The sequence below is a fragment of the Brachycentrus maculatus genome, unplaced genomic scaffold (genome assembly GCF_059751285.1).
Source record: "Brachycentrus maculatus isolate JH-2025_06_01 unplaced genomic scaffold, ASM5975128v1 h1tg000448l, whole genome shotgun sequence".
Lineage (NCBI taxonomy): Eukaryota > Metazoa > Arthropoda > Insecta > Trichoptera > Brachycentridae > Brachycentrus > Brachycentrus maculatus.
This window is the reverse complement of record NW_028281195.1, coordinates 222,501-238,988: the sequence shown is the minus strand read 5'-3', so window position 1 is coordinate 238,988 and position 16,488 is coordinate 222,501. Positions and strand designations below refer to the sequence as shown.

The window sequence follows — 16,488 nt, the reverse complement described above, 5'->3', positions numbered from 1 at the left end:
ATAGAAAAACGTGTCACAATAGATTTAAAAAAAAATTAGTGGTATTTACTAAGCAAAACTTTAATTAAAAAGGATAGATTTTACCACAAAGTGATTGCCGAATCAATAACTGAAGCTTTAATTATTGTTTTTGTGTCAGATACTTGATTATTATTACATTTCCTTTTTTAATCATTAGTTGTATGATTTTTTATTGTCAACAAATCTGAATTTGTCAACTAAGGAGTTTTTTTATTGACATCTCAACGTAGATGAATATTAGAGACATTTACAGATCACATTAAGTAGATTGTAAATTAAGAATTATAAATATTGTAATTTGTAATAATGTGTAAGATGTAATATAAATATATAAATATATTTTTGTTACGCCCAAATTCTTATTTACAAATCTGGGTTTCTCCCAAAGGAGTACTTTTACCAGCCTATGACAGGTCATGAGCCCTGTAAATACACAGTTGTCTATTTTCTTCTTTATGTATGTTCAGATGTCATAATAAAAATTAATTTTTATGTTCAAGTATACGTGAATAAAATACTGAACACAAGCGTATTGCTTTTACACGAGTGATTGGAAACTATGAATTATTTTATTATTACCGCACTAAGACCGTAGGGTTGTTTTAGAGTATATTTGTACGATTTTAATATATATATATATATATATATATATATATATATATATATATATATATATATATATATATATATATATATATATATATATATATTGTATATATATATATATATATATATATATATATATATATATATTTATATATATATTTATATATATATATATGTATATATATATATATATATATATATATATATATATATATATATATATATATATATATATATATATATATATATATATATATATATATATATATATACATATATACATATATATATATATATATATATATATATATATATATATATATATATATATATATATATATATATATATATATATATATATATATATATATATATATATATATATATATATATATATATATATATATATATATATATATATGTGTATATATATATATATATATATAAATAAACATATATATATATATATATATATATATATATATATATATATATATATATATAAATATATATACACATTTTTATTTATTGCCAATTATTTTCACTGTGTGTTCACTCCTGCGCTTCAGGGACCAGTCCATGGTAATATAAAATAAATATTGGAGTCTATATATGGAGTAATAACCATTTCGCCACGGAGGCGGCTATAATTTTAAGAGATTTTTGAAATTTTTACCTTAACATGTTGGATGACTCATGAGTCGGTATGACTTTTTTCTTCCATTTCCTTTTCCCATGAGGTAGTTATGTACTTACTTTTGAGTCAGTTTCTAACGTCATCTGTATCCCATCAAATATATTCCACTCCTAAATCCAAAAATCAGGAGCGCTGAGCTTTTATACAATTTACGATCCAGGGAACACTTCGTTAATTAAATGCACTGCTGAGTGACAGTAAGGGCCAGAAAAAGTGATTTTCAAATATGTTCCTTGAAAATGTGTCATATGGTGCCGTAATATTATCACTAGTTGGAGTCGAACGTCTTTATATCATTACATTTCTGTGATTCACACAAGCACATCATTATGTTTATATCACAAAATTTTACTACCACACCGTCCTGAAGTTGGTTCATGTAATAGTGGTTGAAATATAGGAAAGAAGTACGATCAATTGAATATAATGAGGTAAATGTAGTTGATTATAAACGCAGAGGAATACCTAAGAAAACTTGGCATGATGAAGTACTTCAAATACTTGAATGTGGTCAGGTCAGGTGTCAAAATAATGGGCGGGTATGTATGAGGATATGCATGAATTAGAAGAGGCGAATATTATTTGTAAAGACAGAGTGGAGTGCGTTTTATTTTCTCTCTAGCAAATCGCACTTTACTAACTTATTTACCCCTGATAGTTGGATAATAAGTTAGTTAAATACTTTATGAATTATTTCGAAATATGCTTTATTTCCCAAATGTAAACAAGAATTATAAAATAGCAGATTAAATAAAAGTCTCAATTTTTATATTGTTTTATTTTAATGTTATAAGTTGTATTTAACATACATAAATACAGTTTTCACACTTACACCATAACTTACGTATTATATATGAATAACAATGTATTACATTAATAATATATTAAAATTCTTCGCTAACATTATACATTTGTGTAAACAATTTTAAAGTAAACAATATTCATATTTAATAATGCTTCGAGTAAATTATTTTTATATATGTTAGAAGATTAAGGTGCATATAAAGATAACTGAAATATATAAGATCATTGTAAATATCACAAGGGCTCGTTGCGATGCATACAATAATTTTAAACGATTTTTTTTTTGGTAAAATATACGGTTATACATAAATAAATGAAATGAGTGAGGTTATTACATTATTGATATATTTTTTTAAATATGTAAAACAGTTTTTTTTTCAAATAAGTAAAATGAAATAATTATCACAGCAAAAAGAATTTTAAAAACATTAACTTTTTTTTAAATGTAGAGGTATAACATTATTTAAATATAAATATTCTAATTTAAACTTTATTTAATATTGTTTATTGAGTACAATCATGTAAAGATTTTTTACAAAATAAAATTATAATATCATAAATGCAACAAATGAAAATAATCGTTTTTTTGTAAACTTATAATTTTAAAAAGGTCGAAATTAAGATAAATATTTACAAACGTTTTCTTATTATTTAATATAAGTTGACTTAAAATATTGTTTTATGTTATATTTCCACACTTGAGTACACATTTACGTTATTTATTAAAACATATTGACCTATACTCATCTTTATACAATAGGACGTATAACATTATAATAAACAGCATTAAATTACGTCATAATATTATTGGAATATTACGTATAGCGTAATTTCTGGTCACATAAAATCATTCTTAATTTAATTACATGTACGAATTTGATTTTTTCTTAATAACCAATGTATATTTATTTAACCTTATAAGAAAACATTTTTACTTCTAACATTTTCACTGATAAATAGTTAAGATATATTTTTGAAGCCTAAAATTATCCTTAATTTACAAAGTATGATAAATATTATGTGGTAACAAGCGCTTTTATCCTACCAATATCATTCCCTGTATGCATTTTATATCGGAAATTCAGAGTCCTTCCTTCTACACATTCAAAAGTATACTAAACTTACTCGAATTATATTTTAATAAATAGTAATATTCAATGCTTTTCACGTAACGTTACAAATACATTAAGATCACAGAGTAAAGTGATTTAGTTGTATCACATCTACATAAATATACAGCAAACTTAATAAAATATATTATAATACGAATATTTTGAACGATAGTAAAAGCTTTCTTGGTTTCGAACAAGAATCCCAACTAAACAATGAATAAATATACATATATGAATTAGTAAACAAATAACAATGATAACTTTATACGATGACAGGTAGTCTTTTCTTAATTTTTGGGTCCAGGGATTTTGGAGTGCCGATGGAACTACTTTCACTCGAATCACCGAGGGCATTATTCTTCCTGTCAGTCTTCTGCTATAACGCGATGTCTCTGACCGAGCTGTCTGTTAAATTAGTTGGAAGGGCAGGTCCGTTGCTTATGGTACACGGTGTTGGACCTGGATTTCCGACCGGTGGGTGAGTTTTACCAGCTAAATTAGAAGTCTCCATTTGCAATGTTTCTTTGGAGTTGTTGTTGACTACTGTGTTAGTTTTTGGAGGGATGATTTTATCTGTGGAAATAATCTTATGCTGTTCATCATCAACGAATGATACGGTTTTTGTTGTAGGTTCTTGTGCTGTATGATCTGGTGTTTCAAATATTTGGACGGGAGATGTCAATGGAGGGGTTCGTGTAACGGCTTGAGCAACCTTGTTAACTGCAGCGCACATGGCGTTACCATTATTTGTAGATCTCGCTATTAAGGACTGAGGTGATGGTAGGTCTGACAGGATTGAGTTTTTTCGCTGATGTTTTGCTACGGACTGAGGATCGCTTGATGGGAGAAATGGGAGCGTTGGTAGATTTTTTCCTATTACTTGGTTTCCGGTACCATTACTGGTTTGGTTTTCAGTCTGACACGACTTGTCTTCTAGTTTGACCTTCTTCTTTTCGTTCAACTCCATATCTAGGGGAAAAAAAATATACAAAAAATTAGAAATATTATAATCAAATTTCAATATCACTAAAGCCACGATCGAAAGTCGATAAATGCTTTTTGGGGTAAAAAAAATAGTAGATGATATAAAATACGTCTTAAAAAAAACTATCATCAGCAAACCGTTAAAATTAAAAACTTTACATTATCAGATTAAAGGTAAAACTCAACATAAAAATGGTTTAGAACATTTGAATGTGTCCAAATACTTGTTCACAAAATTTAGATTATCTCCAATTACAGGAGTTATTTTCGTATTATTTTTTGACATCTTATCAAAGATGAAGAAGAATATGAAAGTCTGGGCATTTACAGGGCTGACGACCGTCATAGGCTGGTTAAAGTGATCACTTTACATATGTGTAACATTCACCGATTCTACCCATTATTGAATCACGAGAACTTTACTAGAGACATCTATTGGTGAGATGAAAAAAAGGCTTTTTCTTGAGCAGAAACTCTTATAACAGTATGTGAGGTCCGAATGTTTCGGATTCAACAACAATGTTTCTGAATCGGTTCATACATATAGAACTTCCAAAAAATTGAGTAGTGTGGCTGTCAATAATGGGGAGAATTGGTGAATGTTACACGTGTGTAAATTGATCACTTAAACCAGCCTATGACGGTCGTCAGCCCGGTAAATGCTCAGACTTCCATATTCTTCTTCATCTTTGAAGAGATGTCAAAAAAATATGTGCCAAATATGTAGTTTTGCTTTAAAAAATGCAAAATGTCTCGTTTCACACGATCTGAACACAATGTAACGTAGAACAATAGTTGAATGTAGGTCTGAACCTATTTTAATGTTAATTAAATAATTCCAATGTCAGTGGTGTAGTCAAACTATTTAAACATTTAACCGCGATCCGACGGTCGAGCCATCTGATTCAAGCATTATGTAGGAATGGAATTGAAATTGAGTCGTTTGCCGACATTTGAAACTGGGCGAAAGATGAATTATTTGATAAAGGTGAGGGAACCACATGACCGAGACCAAATCTGATTTAAATTTGTAAATAACAAATAGTTTAGGGTGAAATATTGATAGTCCAGGCGAATTGGTCAGCAAACACTTTTTTAATACAACATTTTGAGTGTGTCCAAATACTTGTTCACAAATCTGGATTATCTCCAATTATAGGAGTTTTTTTTTCATATATTTTTTGACATCTCATCAAAATGATAATTTCTGGCGTTTCTCTTGTGTGTGATTATAATCCAGGATTCGGACCTTACAAACAAAAAAAAGAGTTTCTACTCAATAAAAAGCTTATTTTCATCTCACCAATAGATGTCTCTAGTGAAGTTCTAGTGATTCAATAACAATGTTTAAAAATTGGTTCATATATATATAGAGCTTCCAAAAATTTCAGAAGTGTGGTTGTCAATAATGGGTAGAATTGGTAAATGTTACGTGTGTGTAAAGTGTTCACTTAAACCAGCCTATGACGGTCGTCAGCCTTGTACATGCCCAGACTTATTTTTAGACATATTTTTCTTCATCTTTGATGAGATGTCAAAAAAATAATACATTTTAACAGTTTTGATTTTTGGCACAAGTGTTTCTAAGGACCGTAGAAGTGTCCCCTCAGAAGTCGTTAATCCTTGGGTGCTGATTCCTCCATCTTACGCCTATAAAAGTATCCTTTTCCGAGATTTTTTATTATTTTTCACGAAAAAAAGGTTGGAGTTACATGAAAAAAAATCAGAGCTTTAATGATCGCCATTATCTTCATCAAACTCCTTATCCGCACCCGATGGTGCATAGGGCATTGCATCATATAAATGCAGTGTTATCTTGATCGTTAACACATGAAAGAAAGGTGACTAGCGTTCCGCTTTAGGTACCAGTCCAGGGTAATATTGAATAAAAATAAGAGTGATAAATCACTTATATTAATTTAACTGCCCCCCTTGGGAATCGAACCCGGGACCTCCAGTACGGTAGCTGAGCCTGCTGACCATTACAATACCTCACATGTACAGTGTTATGATATTATATTATCTATATAATATCATAACACTGTACATGTGAGTTCTCTACGGCCATTTATGATTAGATTGGTAAGGCTTTTATTTACAGAGACTCTTTAATTCAATGATATTTGCAAGGTCGTAACTGGATTATTTTACATACTGAGAAACACTTAAACAGACGATTGAATTTTTATGCAGCTTCATATTTGACCAGTTATTTTATTCACAACATTTTGAGAGTGTCCAAATAAAAATGACATGTATAGGAGTTCCAAAAAAATCAGTGTTATTATTGTCTATCATGGATAGAAAAGTGAATATTGCACGTGTGTAAAGTGATCACTTAAATAGCCTACGCCAGGTTATAAGCCCTGTTAATATACTTGCACTTTAATATTCTTCCTCATCTTTGTTGAGATGTCAAAAATTTAAAAATAACCCTTTACTGGAGAAACCCCGATTCGTGAACAAATATTATATTTGGACGCAAAATGTTGTGATTTTGACCTTAAATATGCTTATTTTATTAAAATTAAACACTTGAATATACCACTTTAATGAGTTTTTTTATACATAAGACTAGTTTCGAAAACGATAAATATATTTAGGTGTATATATAGGTTAATAAATATAGGGAAGGAAGGGGGTTCAAGGAACAAGATTTTTTGTAAAAGGAAACATTGATAATAATGGTGACGTATTTTGAAACAGTATATTATTAATTAATGTTTTCATTAATTGATTCGGCAGTCACTTTGTGGTAAAATCTATCCATTTTTAATTAATGTTTTACTTAGTAAATACCACTATTTCTTAAAATCTACTGTGACACGTGCTTCGATGCATTCCGCATCATTTTCAAACACCGTAAACATACGGTGTTTGAAAATGATGCGGAATGCATCGAAACACGTGTCACAGTAGATTTTAAGAAATAGTGGTATTTACTAAGTAAAACATTAATTAAAAATTAATGTTTTATCTGAATAAAATTTTTAATGTTTTTCTAAATTTTCTAAATTATTCATGACTTGACCTTTATTTGCAACAGAGTGTAATAGTTAAAGTGTATTTACATGACTAATTAAAGTGGTATATTCAAGTGCTTAATTTTAATAAAATGATCATGTCATTCCACAAAGTTAACGCCGAATCAATAAATAATAACATTGCTTAATTCGCGCGTACTACGAAGGGACTTTCAAATTAGTTATGAAGTTCTTGTGTTGACTTTGTGGCGGTTACCTGGATCAGGAGTCGGCTGCATCTTGTTGCCGAGCTTCTCCTTCTGGTTGCACGTGGCCGCGGTGACCACCACGGCGGCCATCATGCTCCCGACCCCTGAGTTGGCGGTTCCCGAGGACTTGTTGATGGCGGAGTAGCGAACCGGCATCATGGACTGACGCACATTGCGCTCAGGTCGAATCAAGATGATGTACAGCTAAAGAGAAAATGTGTATTTCAAATTGTTGTTAAATATTAACAATAACCTCGTGGAAGTTTTTTTCAAAATTTTAAAAACCTTATTTAAATGAAAAAAAAAGAAACACCATAGAAATTGATTTTCTGTACGTGCGCCTTGGTGAAAAAATAAATAAATATTTAATAAGAAATACACAGAAAGTCTTATAACGGACGGAAATCAGTACTATGCCACTGACATATCACTCACTCCTTTCAACGTCATATGTCAAAAAACTAGATTTTTCACGAGATCGTTTTTACAGTTTAAAAATAAAATAAAATGTATTAAAATAAATATCAAGCCATTTATTGAACATTTTACTGGGCAACAGATCTTTTTATGTAAAACCTGAATTTCTCCATTTGAAAAATATTTGGTATATTTCAAAAAATAATTAAACAATACCCTTTCTTTAAAATGCAAAAATAACACTTTCTGACCTGTAGCGGGTAAATATTAAGTTAAAAATATGTCACTTTTGCTGGAATATAGTAAATTTTCTTAAAATTCCGAAAACATCCACCTCTGAAAATTGTCGATTTTTGATTTATGACGTTCTTGAAAGGAGTGAGCGACATGATAATGGTCGTATTTTGTAACAAGATAACGCATCGTGTTAGTGTGAAAGAAATTGGACTCAGATTTAAAAAAAAAAAGAAAAACCAAAGGATTTTTTTTCTGTACGTGCGCCTTTATGAATAAATAAATAAATATTAAATAAACTACATAGAAAGTCTTATAACGAACGGAAATCAGTACTATGCCACTGACATATTTGACTGGCAGCTTTTAAGATGTTAAAACAAAAGTTACAAAGCGTCTTAAATCATTCAAAGTCAAAAACTAGTCACTTATAACATTTGGTAAGACTATTTTTATATTATAAGAGACTGGTGTATGTAATATCCCAAACATAAATTGTAAGTTGCTGCGACAATAATGAATTAAGTGAAAAGTACGTGAAAATGGGTAATCTTCAAAAAGTATATAATAATAAATACAAGAAATAAAAAAAAAAAAAAATTGCATCCTTCCAAGAAAAAGAGTGAATTATTTAAAAAAAACACTTTGCTACTATTGCAGGAATCTCATGGAGTATGTATAGTAGATTGTAATAAAATACATTGGTTAACGTTTAATCTCAGAGAAACGGAACAGCGAACAGTCAACTTAACTCGAGACAAGTAATTAAATATAAGGAAATCTGCTGAGAGAATAATACTAGTCACTACCGGACTAATCGCATTAAAAATTAATGTTATGGAGTGAACAAAGCCCTCTCAGAATTTGTATAGACTCTGTATGGGTTCATACTCGTATTGGTTTAGCCTAAAATACAATAGTCGTAATGTAAGGGTGCCTACTCATTTATAAGTAGGCACCCTTACATTTCAAATCGTGTATAATTTTAACTTGGATGTAGACATTTGAAAGTGCTGATTGCGATCATTTTTGTGGTAAAAAAGTAAGGAGATATGAATTAATCTCCAATTTGCAAATAATTATTCAATTACACATACACGTACCTGCAGCAAACATACATATGTATGTTATTAATTTAATAAAAAGTACTATGTTATATAAAAATAATCATGATGGTAGCACGTGTTACTGAACTTGTACCCGGAGGCCATTTCGCTCACTCCTTTCAACAACGTCATATATTAAAAAAAAACTTGATTTTCAGGAGATCGTTTTTGATGTTTAAAAATATAATCAAATCTATTAAAAACAAATATCAAGCCACTTTTTGAACTTTTAACTGTGCAACAGATCTTTTTAGGTAAATCCTGATTTTTTTTTTCTCCATTTGAAAAATATTTAGTAAATTTAAATAGAAAACAATACATTTTCTTCAATATGCAAAAACAACAATTTCTGCCCTGTAACGGGTAAATATTCAATTTAAAATATGCCGTTTTTGTAGGATATACCAAGAACTGGGCATACTAAAAACATGCACAACTGAAAATCGACGATTTTTGATTTATCACATTGTTGAAAGGAGGGAGCGATATGTCTTATATCGTACAATAACGCTAATATTACATGGAAAGAATGCAGTGCCTTTCTATTATTTTAAAAAATATTTATTAGTTGCCTTCTCTAAATTCTCTAAGTTATGTGCAAGGCTTTAAAGCATATTCGTTAATAAATCTTAAATATGATTGTATGTGTGAAGAAAATATAAAATGATTAAGATTGTTCCCTAAAAACAAAACAAAAGACAACATACCTTTTGTCAATTAAGATTTGTCACAAAGTTCATTTATTTGTTTTATGCGTCTTACCATGTTTTCTAAAAAAGACACTAAATCTGATAGATCATTATGCCATATTGCCGCTTAATTTTTTAACAACTGCATACCTTTATTATGTTTATTATGCTTATTCTGTTTCCAATTATTATTTTTTTTTTTTTTAATTAAAAGTTAAATTTTATGCACTGCGTTCTATATGTTATAGTTGGTGGGTATAAATTATGTTCTACTTGCCTTAGGGGAGAATAGACACGCCACTGTGACACTTGCGCTGAGGGAAATAGTGACTGACATGCTGGTGATGCGGAGAGGTACGTGGTTTCCGGTTCCAAAATACAGCGGAACAAATGCCAGCCATATCACGCACGTTGTGTACATTGTGAAACCTGCGAAGAATCAAGAAACATTTAATTAAATATTGATTGAAGAAATACGGATAGAAATAATTGGAAAATAGTGTAATATATATATATATATATATATATATATATATATATATATATATATATATATATATATATATATATATATACATATATATATATATATATATATATATATATATATATATATATATATATATGTATATATGTGTATATATATATGTATATGTATATATATATATATATATATATATATATATATATATATATATATATATATATATATATATATATATATATATATATATATATATATATAAAACCAGCCATATCACGCACGTTGTGTACATTGTGAAACCTGCGAAGAATCAAGAAACATTTAATTAAATATTGACTGAAGAAATACGGATAGAAATAATTGGAAAATAGTGTAATATATATATATATATATATATATATATATATATATATATATATATATATATATATATATATATATATATATATATATATATATATATATATATATATATATATATATTTATATATATATATATATATATATATGTATATATGTGTATATGTATATGTATATGTATATATATATATATATATATATATATATATATATATATATATATATATATATATATATATATATATATATATATATATATATGTATATATATATATATATATATATATATATATATATATATATATATATATATATATATATATATATATATATATATATATATATATATATATATATATATATATATATATATATATATATATATATATATATATATATATATATATATATATATATATATATGTTGGAAATAAGAGTAGAGAAAAATCGAGAAAAACTTGGCATAATCAAGTAATTTAATAGTTGAAAGTAATAGACAGAATGGTGTGGTGTTATGTATATTCTCTGTCTATCCCTGCGGAGAAACGGCCTGATGGTTAGTTAATTAGTTGAAATGTAATTTAAACTTTTCGTAAAACTAAGAGCAAAATAAAATTATGAAGGATTCTATTTACAGATTCTCAGTATTAAAGGTAAAGAATCAAAATCAAGCTCAAACAAGTAAAAGGCTCTAAAAAATGTAAAAGCAATCGATCCGAGACACTTTTGGAGAATTTATGTTTTTAGAAATTACATCCAAGCACCTAATTTTGAAAAACCGTAAAAGAATTAAGTGATAAACAAGATCCTAAAATTTCAATCATTATTAATAAATATATTTCGTTCACTAAAGTTTCAAGACATCTCATCATCTCATGAAGAAGAATATGGAAGTCTGGACATTTACAGAGCTGACGACCGTCATAGGCAGGTTTAGGTGATCACTTTACTTACGTGTAACATTCACCAATTCTACCCATTATTGACAACCACACTACTCAAATACTTGGAAGTTGTATATATGTGAACCAATTTAGAAACCTTGTTCTTGAATCACAAGAACTTCACTAGAGTCATCTATTTGTGACATGTAATTAATATGAAATGATAACAATAATATGATAACAATAATTAAAATGAAAAATAACTCCTTTAATTGGAGATAATCCAGATTTGTGAACAAGTATTTGGACACACTCAAAATGTTGTTAAGTTTCAAGACGTATACACGTGTTGCCTAGACACCCTACTTTCAGTACACGTTTCTTATTTAACGAGCGAGAGTCAACGTACTGTTATTAGAAACATGAGTTTTTATTCGCAACTCTGAAAATGTATTACAAATAAATAAAAGGGGAAATCGTGTTTTTGAAAGAAGACGCCAAAATGAACTTTCTCTTGTATTACAGTAAGGGTGGGTGGTTCCGGAGATGAGCGTCAAACCTAATTACGGGCCCCTACCCTTCTGGAGCGACCGAATTACGTATATAACGCGCGGCTGAAAATAAATAGCGCCTCCGTTGAAGTGTAAAATTAAATACTTAAGCCATTCACACCAACTGAAATTTAATCATTTTTACGATTGTAGTTCGTCATGTCAAAGAGCGACAAAATCTTTTGTTTTCCGTTTTTTTTTTGTATTTGAGATGATACTCCCTTAATTTAATATGAGTCGATTTTTTTCACAATATTTCTAGGATATTAACTTGGATATTGAGCACATAATACAAATATACATATGCAGAGGCGTCTACAGATAGTAAATTAAGGTAGATAGTAGAGGTGGGTAGTAAGGTAAACTAGGTACTACTTGGTAAGTTAGGTAATGGCTTGCACAGATAATTAATTAGGGTAGGCAGCAGAGGTAGGTAGTAAAGTAAGCTAGGTACTACTTAGTAAGGTAGGGTAGGTACTGGTTGCGCTTTTATATGTCACGCGGGTAAGTTAGGATAGGCACTGCTTTTTTGCCTATTTAGAATGCACGCCCCTGCATATATGCTTATAAAATATAGCGTAGTATTTATTGAGCTTTTAATGTTGTATGATAGATTTTCGAATGGTGATAAAAGGAAATAATGCAAGTGAATGTGATAGATGTTCAAATAGTGAAATGAAGAAAAAATGCCAGGCTGAGATAAGCGAAATTGATAAAATTGAGATGCACGAATGTGGAAGAGGCAAAGAATGTTTGCCAATAATGAGTGGTGTGGTATTCTGTTCTCTCTGCCTACATATGAGGGAAAGCGACATGAGGGTTGGTTGGTTAGTTAGTTTATATTGAATAGAGAATATTTAATAAGATAACAGTGAAATGAAAAACCGATAACGCCTTTCGAAGTATAGAGGAAATCTCTTCACCTTAACAAGGTTTTAAATTTCAAAAACAAATTTCCTTTGTATTAAGAGAGTTTTGTGTTAAAATAAATATGAGTGATTTTTTCACTCTAATATTTATTCAATATTAACCTGGACTGATTCCTGAAGCGGAGGGCTGATCACCTTTCCTTCATCTGTTAACGATCAAGATAACACTGGGTTTACATGATGCAGTGCCCTATGCACCATTGGGGTGCGGATAAGTGTTTGAAGAATATTCTTAGTTAATATATCCTTCCTATGTATTTCATCCGCGTCTTATGGTGCATAAGGCATCAAATCTCTAATTGAATTACGGCAAAGAGGTCATTTTTGCTCTCCAGACTCTTGTATTTAGGAGTAGAATATATTTGATGGGGTACAGGCGACTAAGTGTCGGAGCTCAGGATGAAAGATAATAATTTATTTTAATTTAAATTATCAGAAGGAGAGAAATATCTTTTTATAATGATTAATTAAATAATGGACTTAAATTTAGTTATATTAAATCACGTCTAGCAATTAATTTCATGTTCAGTTTATTTATGATACTTTATTATATTAGTCAATATTTACTTGAAGTTAACATTTTCTTAGCCATAGCTTATAACTTATATGTTCTAAATGCAGATGGTTATATTTAAGCATTTTTTGGGATTTCTATTCAACATTTTTTAATACTTTCTTTTGAATACACACTCGTATGTAAATAAGGACGCATTTTAGTAATTGTTTCCGAGATAATTGTGATTTGAATCCTATATAGATTTCATGTATATAAATTTAAGGAAATTTAACTCTTTTTATATAAGTAAATATATTAAACATTAAAAAAAGAAATAAGTATGCAGATGTATATTTTTGATTCTATTTATATATTATGCATAAAAATTCGAGTATGTTTAAACAATTTTTATAAAGAATTCAAATATTTACAGAGGTCAAACGTAACATTTTTTACCTCGAGTACGCGTACCTACCTACTCATATTTCGTTTTTGTGCATGTGTCCACATATATGTGTATATTTCTGAGAATATCAAGCTCGTGTTTTTTTCTCTTCATCGCTTATTTATTCATATGACTGCGTCTCAAGAGATTGAGTTACAGTAAAAGGTTTGAGCTACATTCGGCAACATCATTTATTTACTTCCTAGGACCTTTCGAGAAATTACAAATATACGGATCTAAAATGTCGCTGGAACATTGAGATCCGTGAACTGAAAATAATGTGAAAAGGAAGTTGCATTAAATTTATTTTGGATTAACAGAAAAAAGTTGGGCACGGAAACCGGAAGTTTAAAAAAAGGATAGTTTTCAGTCAATAGTTAGAGGTGGGGTGCAGTGACTATTCTTTTTTTAGTTCGTGCCACTTTCACTTTCTTTTGTTTTTATTTATATTTTTGTAAAAAAAAGGATGTTTTATCTCAGTTGAAAAAACTTAAATATATTATTTATTTTTATAAAACAAACACATCCTATAGTATCTTTATTTTTATTTTTTTAAATTTTTTTTTATTGGAAAAACAACAGAATATTTCGACAAAAATAAGATAATATGATAAATAGAAAAAAAAAATCCAACTACAGGTTTTCACCCAAGTAATCTAAAAATTAAACAATTAAATAAACTGTCATAAAAGTATAACTACAATATATAGAAAATTTATTTATCAACTGGTCAAATAGACATCAACAATATTTCTTTTGAACGTATTAAAAGAAACATTATTGATGTCTATTTCATTAAGCATTTCATTGCACATATCGCAGGCTCGATTTAAAAATGAATTTTGGTAGGACTTGATAAATCTTAAGAGGAGATGTGAATCTTCAGAATAATACATAGAAAAATCAAAGTGAAAATTTCATAGAAAAGAAAATAGTTCTGTAAAACGTGTATTGCATAGAAATAATGAAATAAAATATATTAATCTTTCTTATTGAAAGTAAAACACTGTTCTGAAGTCAAGTAGTGCCAACTACCATTGAAATATGACTTGGACAAGGGTTTAATTTTGAATGGGGGTACGTAAGCTTTTCAGCTGCTACAAAGTATTGTTATATGAAGATAACCCTGATTTTATTTAATTTATTTAATTATATTTATCTTTAATTATCTCTACTCCTTTAAATGAAGCTTGAAAGCTTCCAAAGCTCATATGGAATATATATTTTATAAAATTTATGAAAAGTGAACATAAAGATTGAAATAAATAACATTTCTTATATGTTTTCCGCAAATACTTTGTGGCACATTTTATAAACTTAAATATAATAACTTTAAAATTAAAAAACTTTGTTATAACCACTTTTTTACTACAAAAATTTAACATACCGGTTCTCATATACCAAAATATGTGTTAATTTTAATGTATGTTATTTGCTGGGAGGTGCTTTTTTATGCCAATAGAAAGTGATTCAGGATGTTGATGTTATAATGAACAAATAAAACGTTAATATCAAAATGATGAAATCTTTATGGCAGCTTAGCATTGTAAGACAGGAGAATTTCCTGTCGAAAACAGTTGATAAACGAAATTAAAAAAATGTTTCGTAGAACCATTTAAGTCCCATCTTAATTGAAATAAAATGACGAGGGTTCCAATTAGTAATGGCGGTGATTAAATTACTCTGCTTAATGGATTAATGAATTAATTTAATATTTAATAAATTGGATCTTAAATTCTAAACTAAAAGTTTGTAGTAAATAATTTTACCTTTAAGGCCTCCGCTTAATTTACGTCTTTGGAGAGGAAATAAGAACCGAAGTATCGATTGCCCAATGTTCCTTTCAAGACAAAAAATTAAGTCTTCATTTGATGTCTTCATCAAAGGAGATATAAATAAAGTACTTAAATAAAAATGTAATTGTTCACTGGTTCAAATTTTCAAATTTCCTCAAATTAGATTTTCTTGAAATTTTGATACAATTTGGAAACGGGCGTGTTTTTATATAATTACAATATATGTAGATAAAATTGTGAATGCTCGCTTGTTCAGCATTTTTAACCTTCTAAAATTATTCAATGATAGGCTTGAAATTTTATACATTACATTGAATTAGAATATGCTTGTGTTTGTTTTACCAGTAACAGGTAAAAACATTTTTTTAAATAAGTTTTTACCACATTTTTTTGATGGAATTATTGTTTCATATATTGTTTTATTTTTTCTAAACTGTGGCTCAGAAATGCATAGCTGGGTATAGATATATTACATAATAATAATAAATTGTATATTTTTCGAAAACTTCATGTAAATCTCACTTTAATTTATGGTATTTTATGCGTTAAACAAAAAAACAAACAAAAACCGAAATGAATATAAAATAAATATATTAAAATATCTTACTTTGTATTATCTTATCATGGGTGTAGTCAAGTAA

The 16,488-nt window shown here is 28.4% G+C and overlaps 1 protein-coding gene across 1 annotated transcript in view; it reads right to left on the bottom strand.

Moving 5' to 3' along the window:
* Window positions 1–3,531: 3,531 nt before the first annotated feature.
* mtt (mangetout) overlaps window positions 3,532–16,488 on the bottom strand; it is a 206,999-nt gene continuing 194,042 nt past the window's right edge. Inside the window, exons 13-15 of the mRNA XM_088271556.1 lie at window positions 10,180–10,331; window positions 7,465–7,660; window positions 3,532–4,209 (exon numbers count right to left, since the gene is read on the bottom strand). Of these exons, the coding sequence (XP_088127682.1) occupies window positions 3,617–4,209; window positions 7,465–7,660; window positions 10,180–10,331 (941 nt within the window). The 3' untranslated portion in view covers window positions 3,532–3,616. The remainder of the gene's footprint in view (window positions 4,210–7,464; window positions 7,661–10,179; window positions 10,332–16,488) is intronic.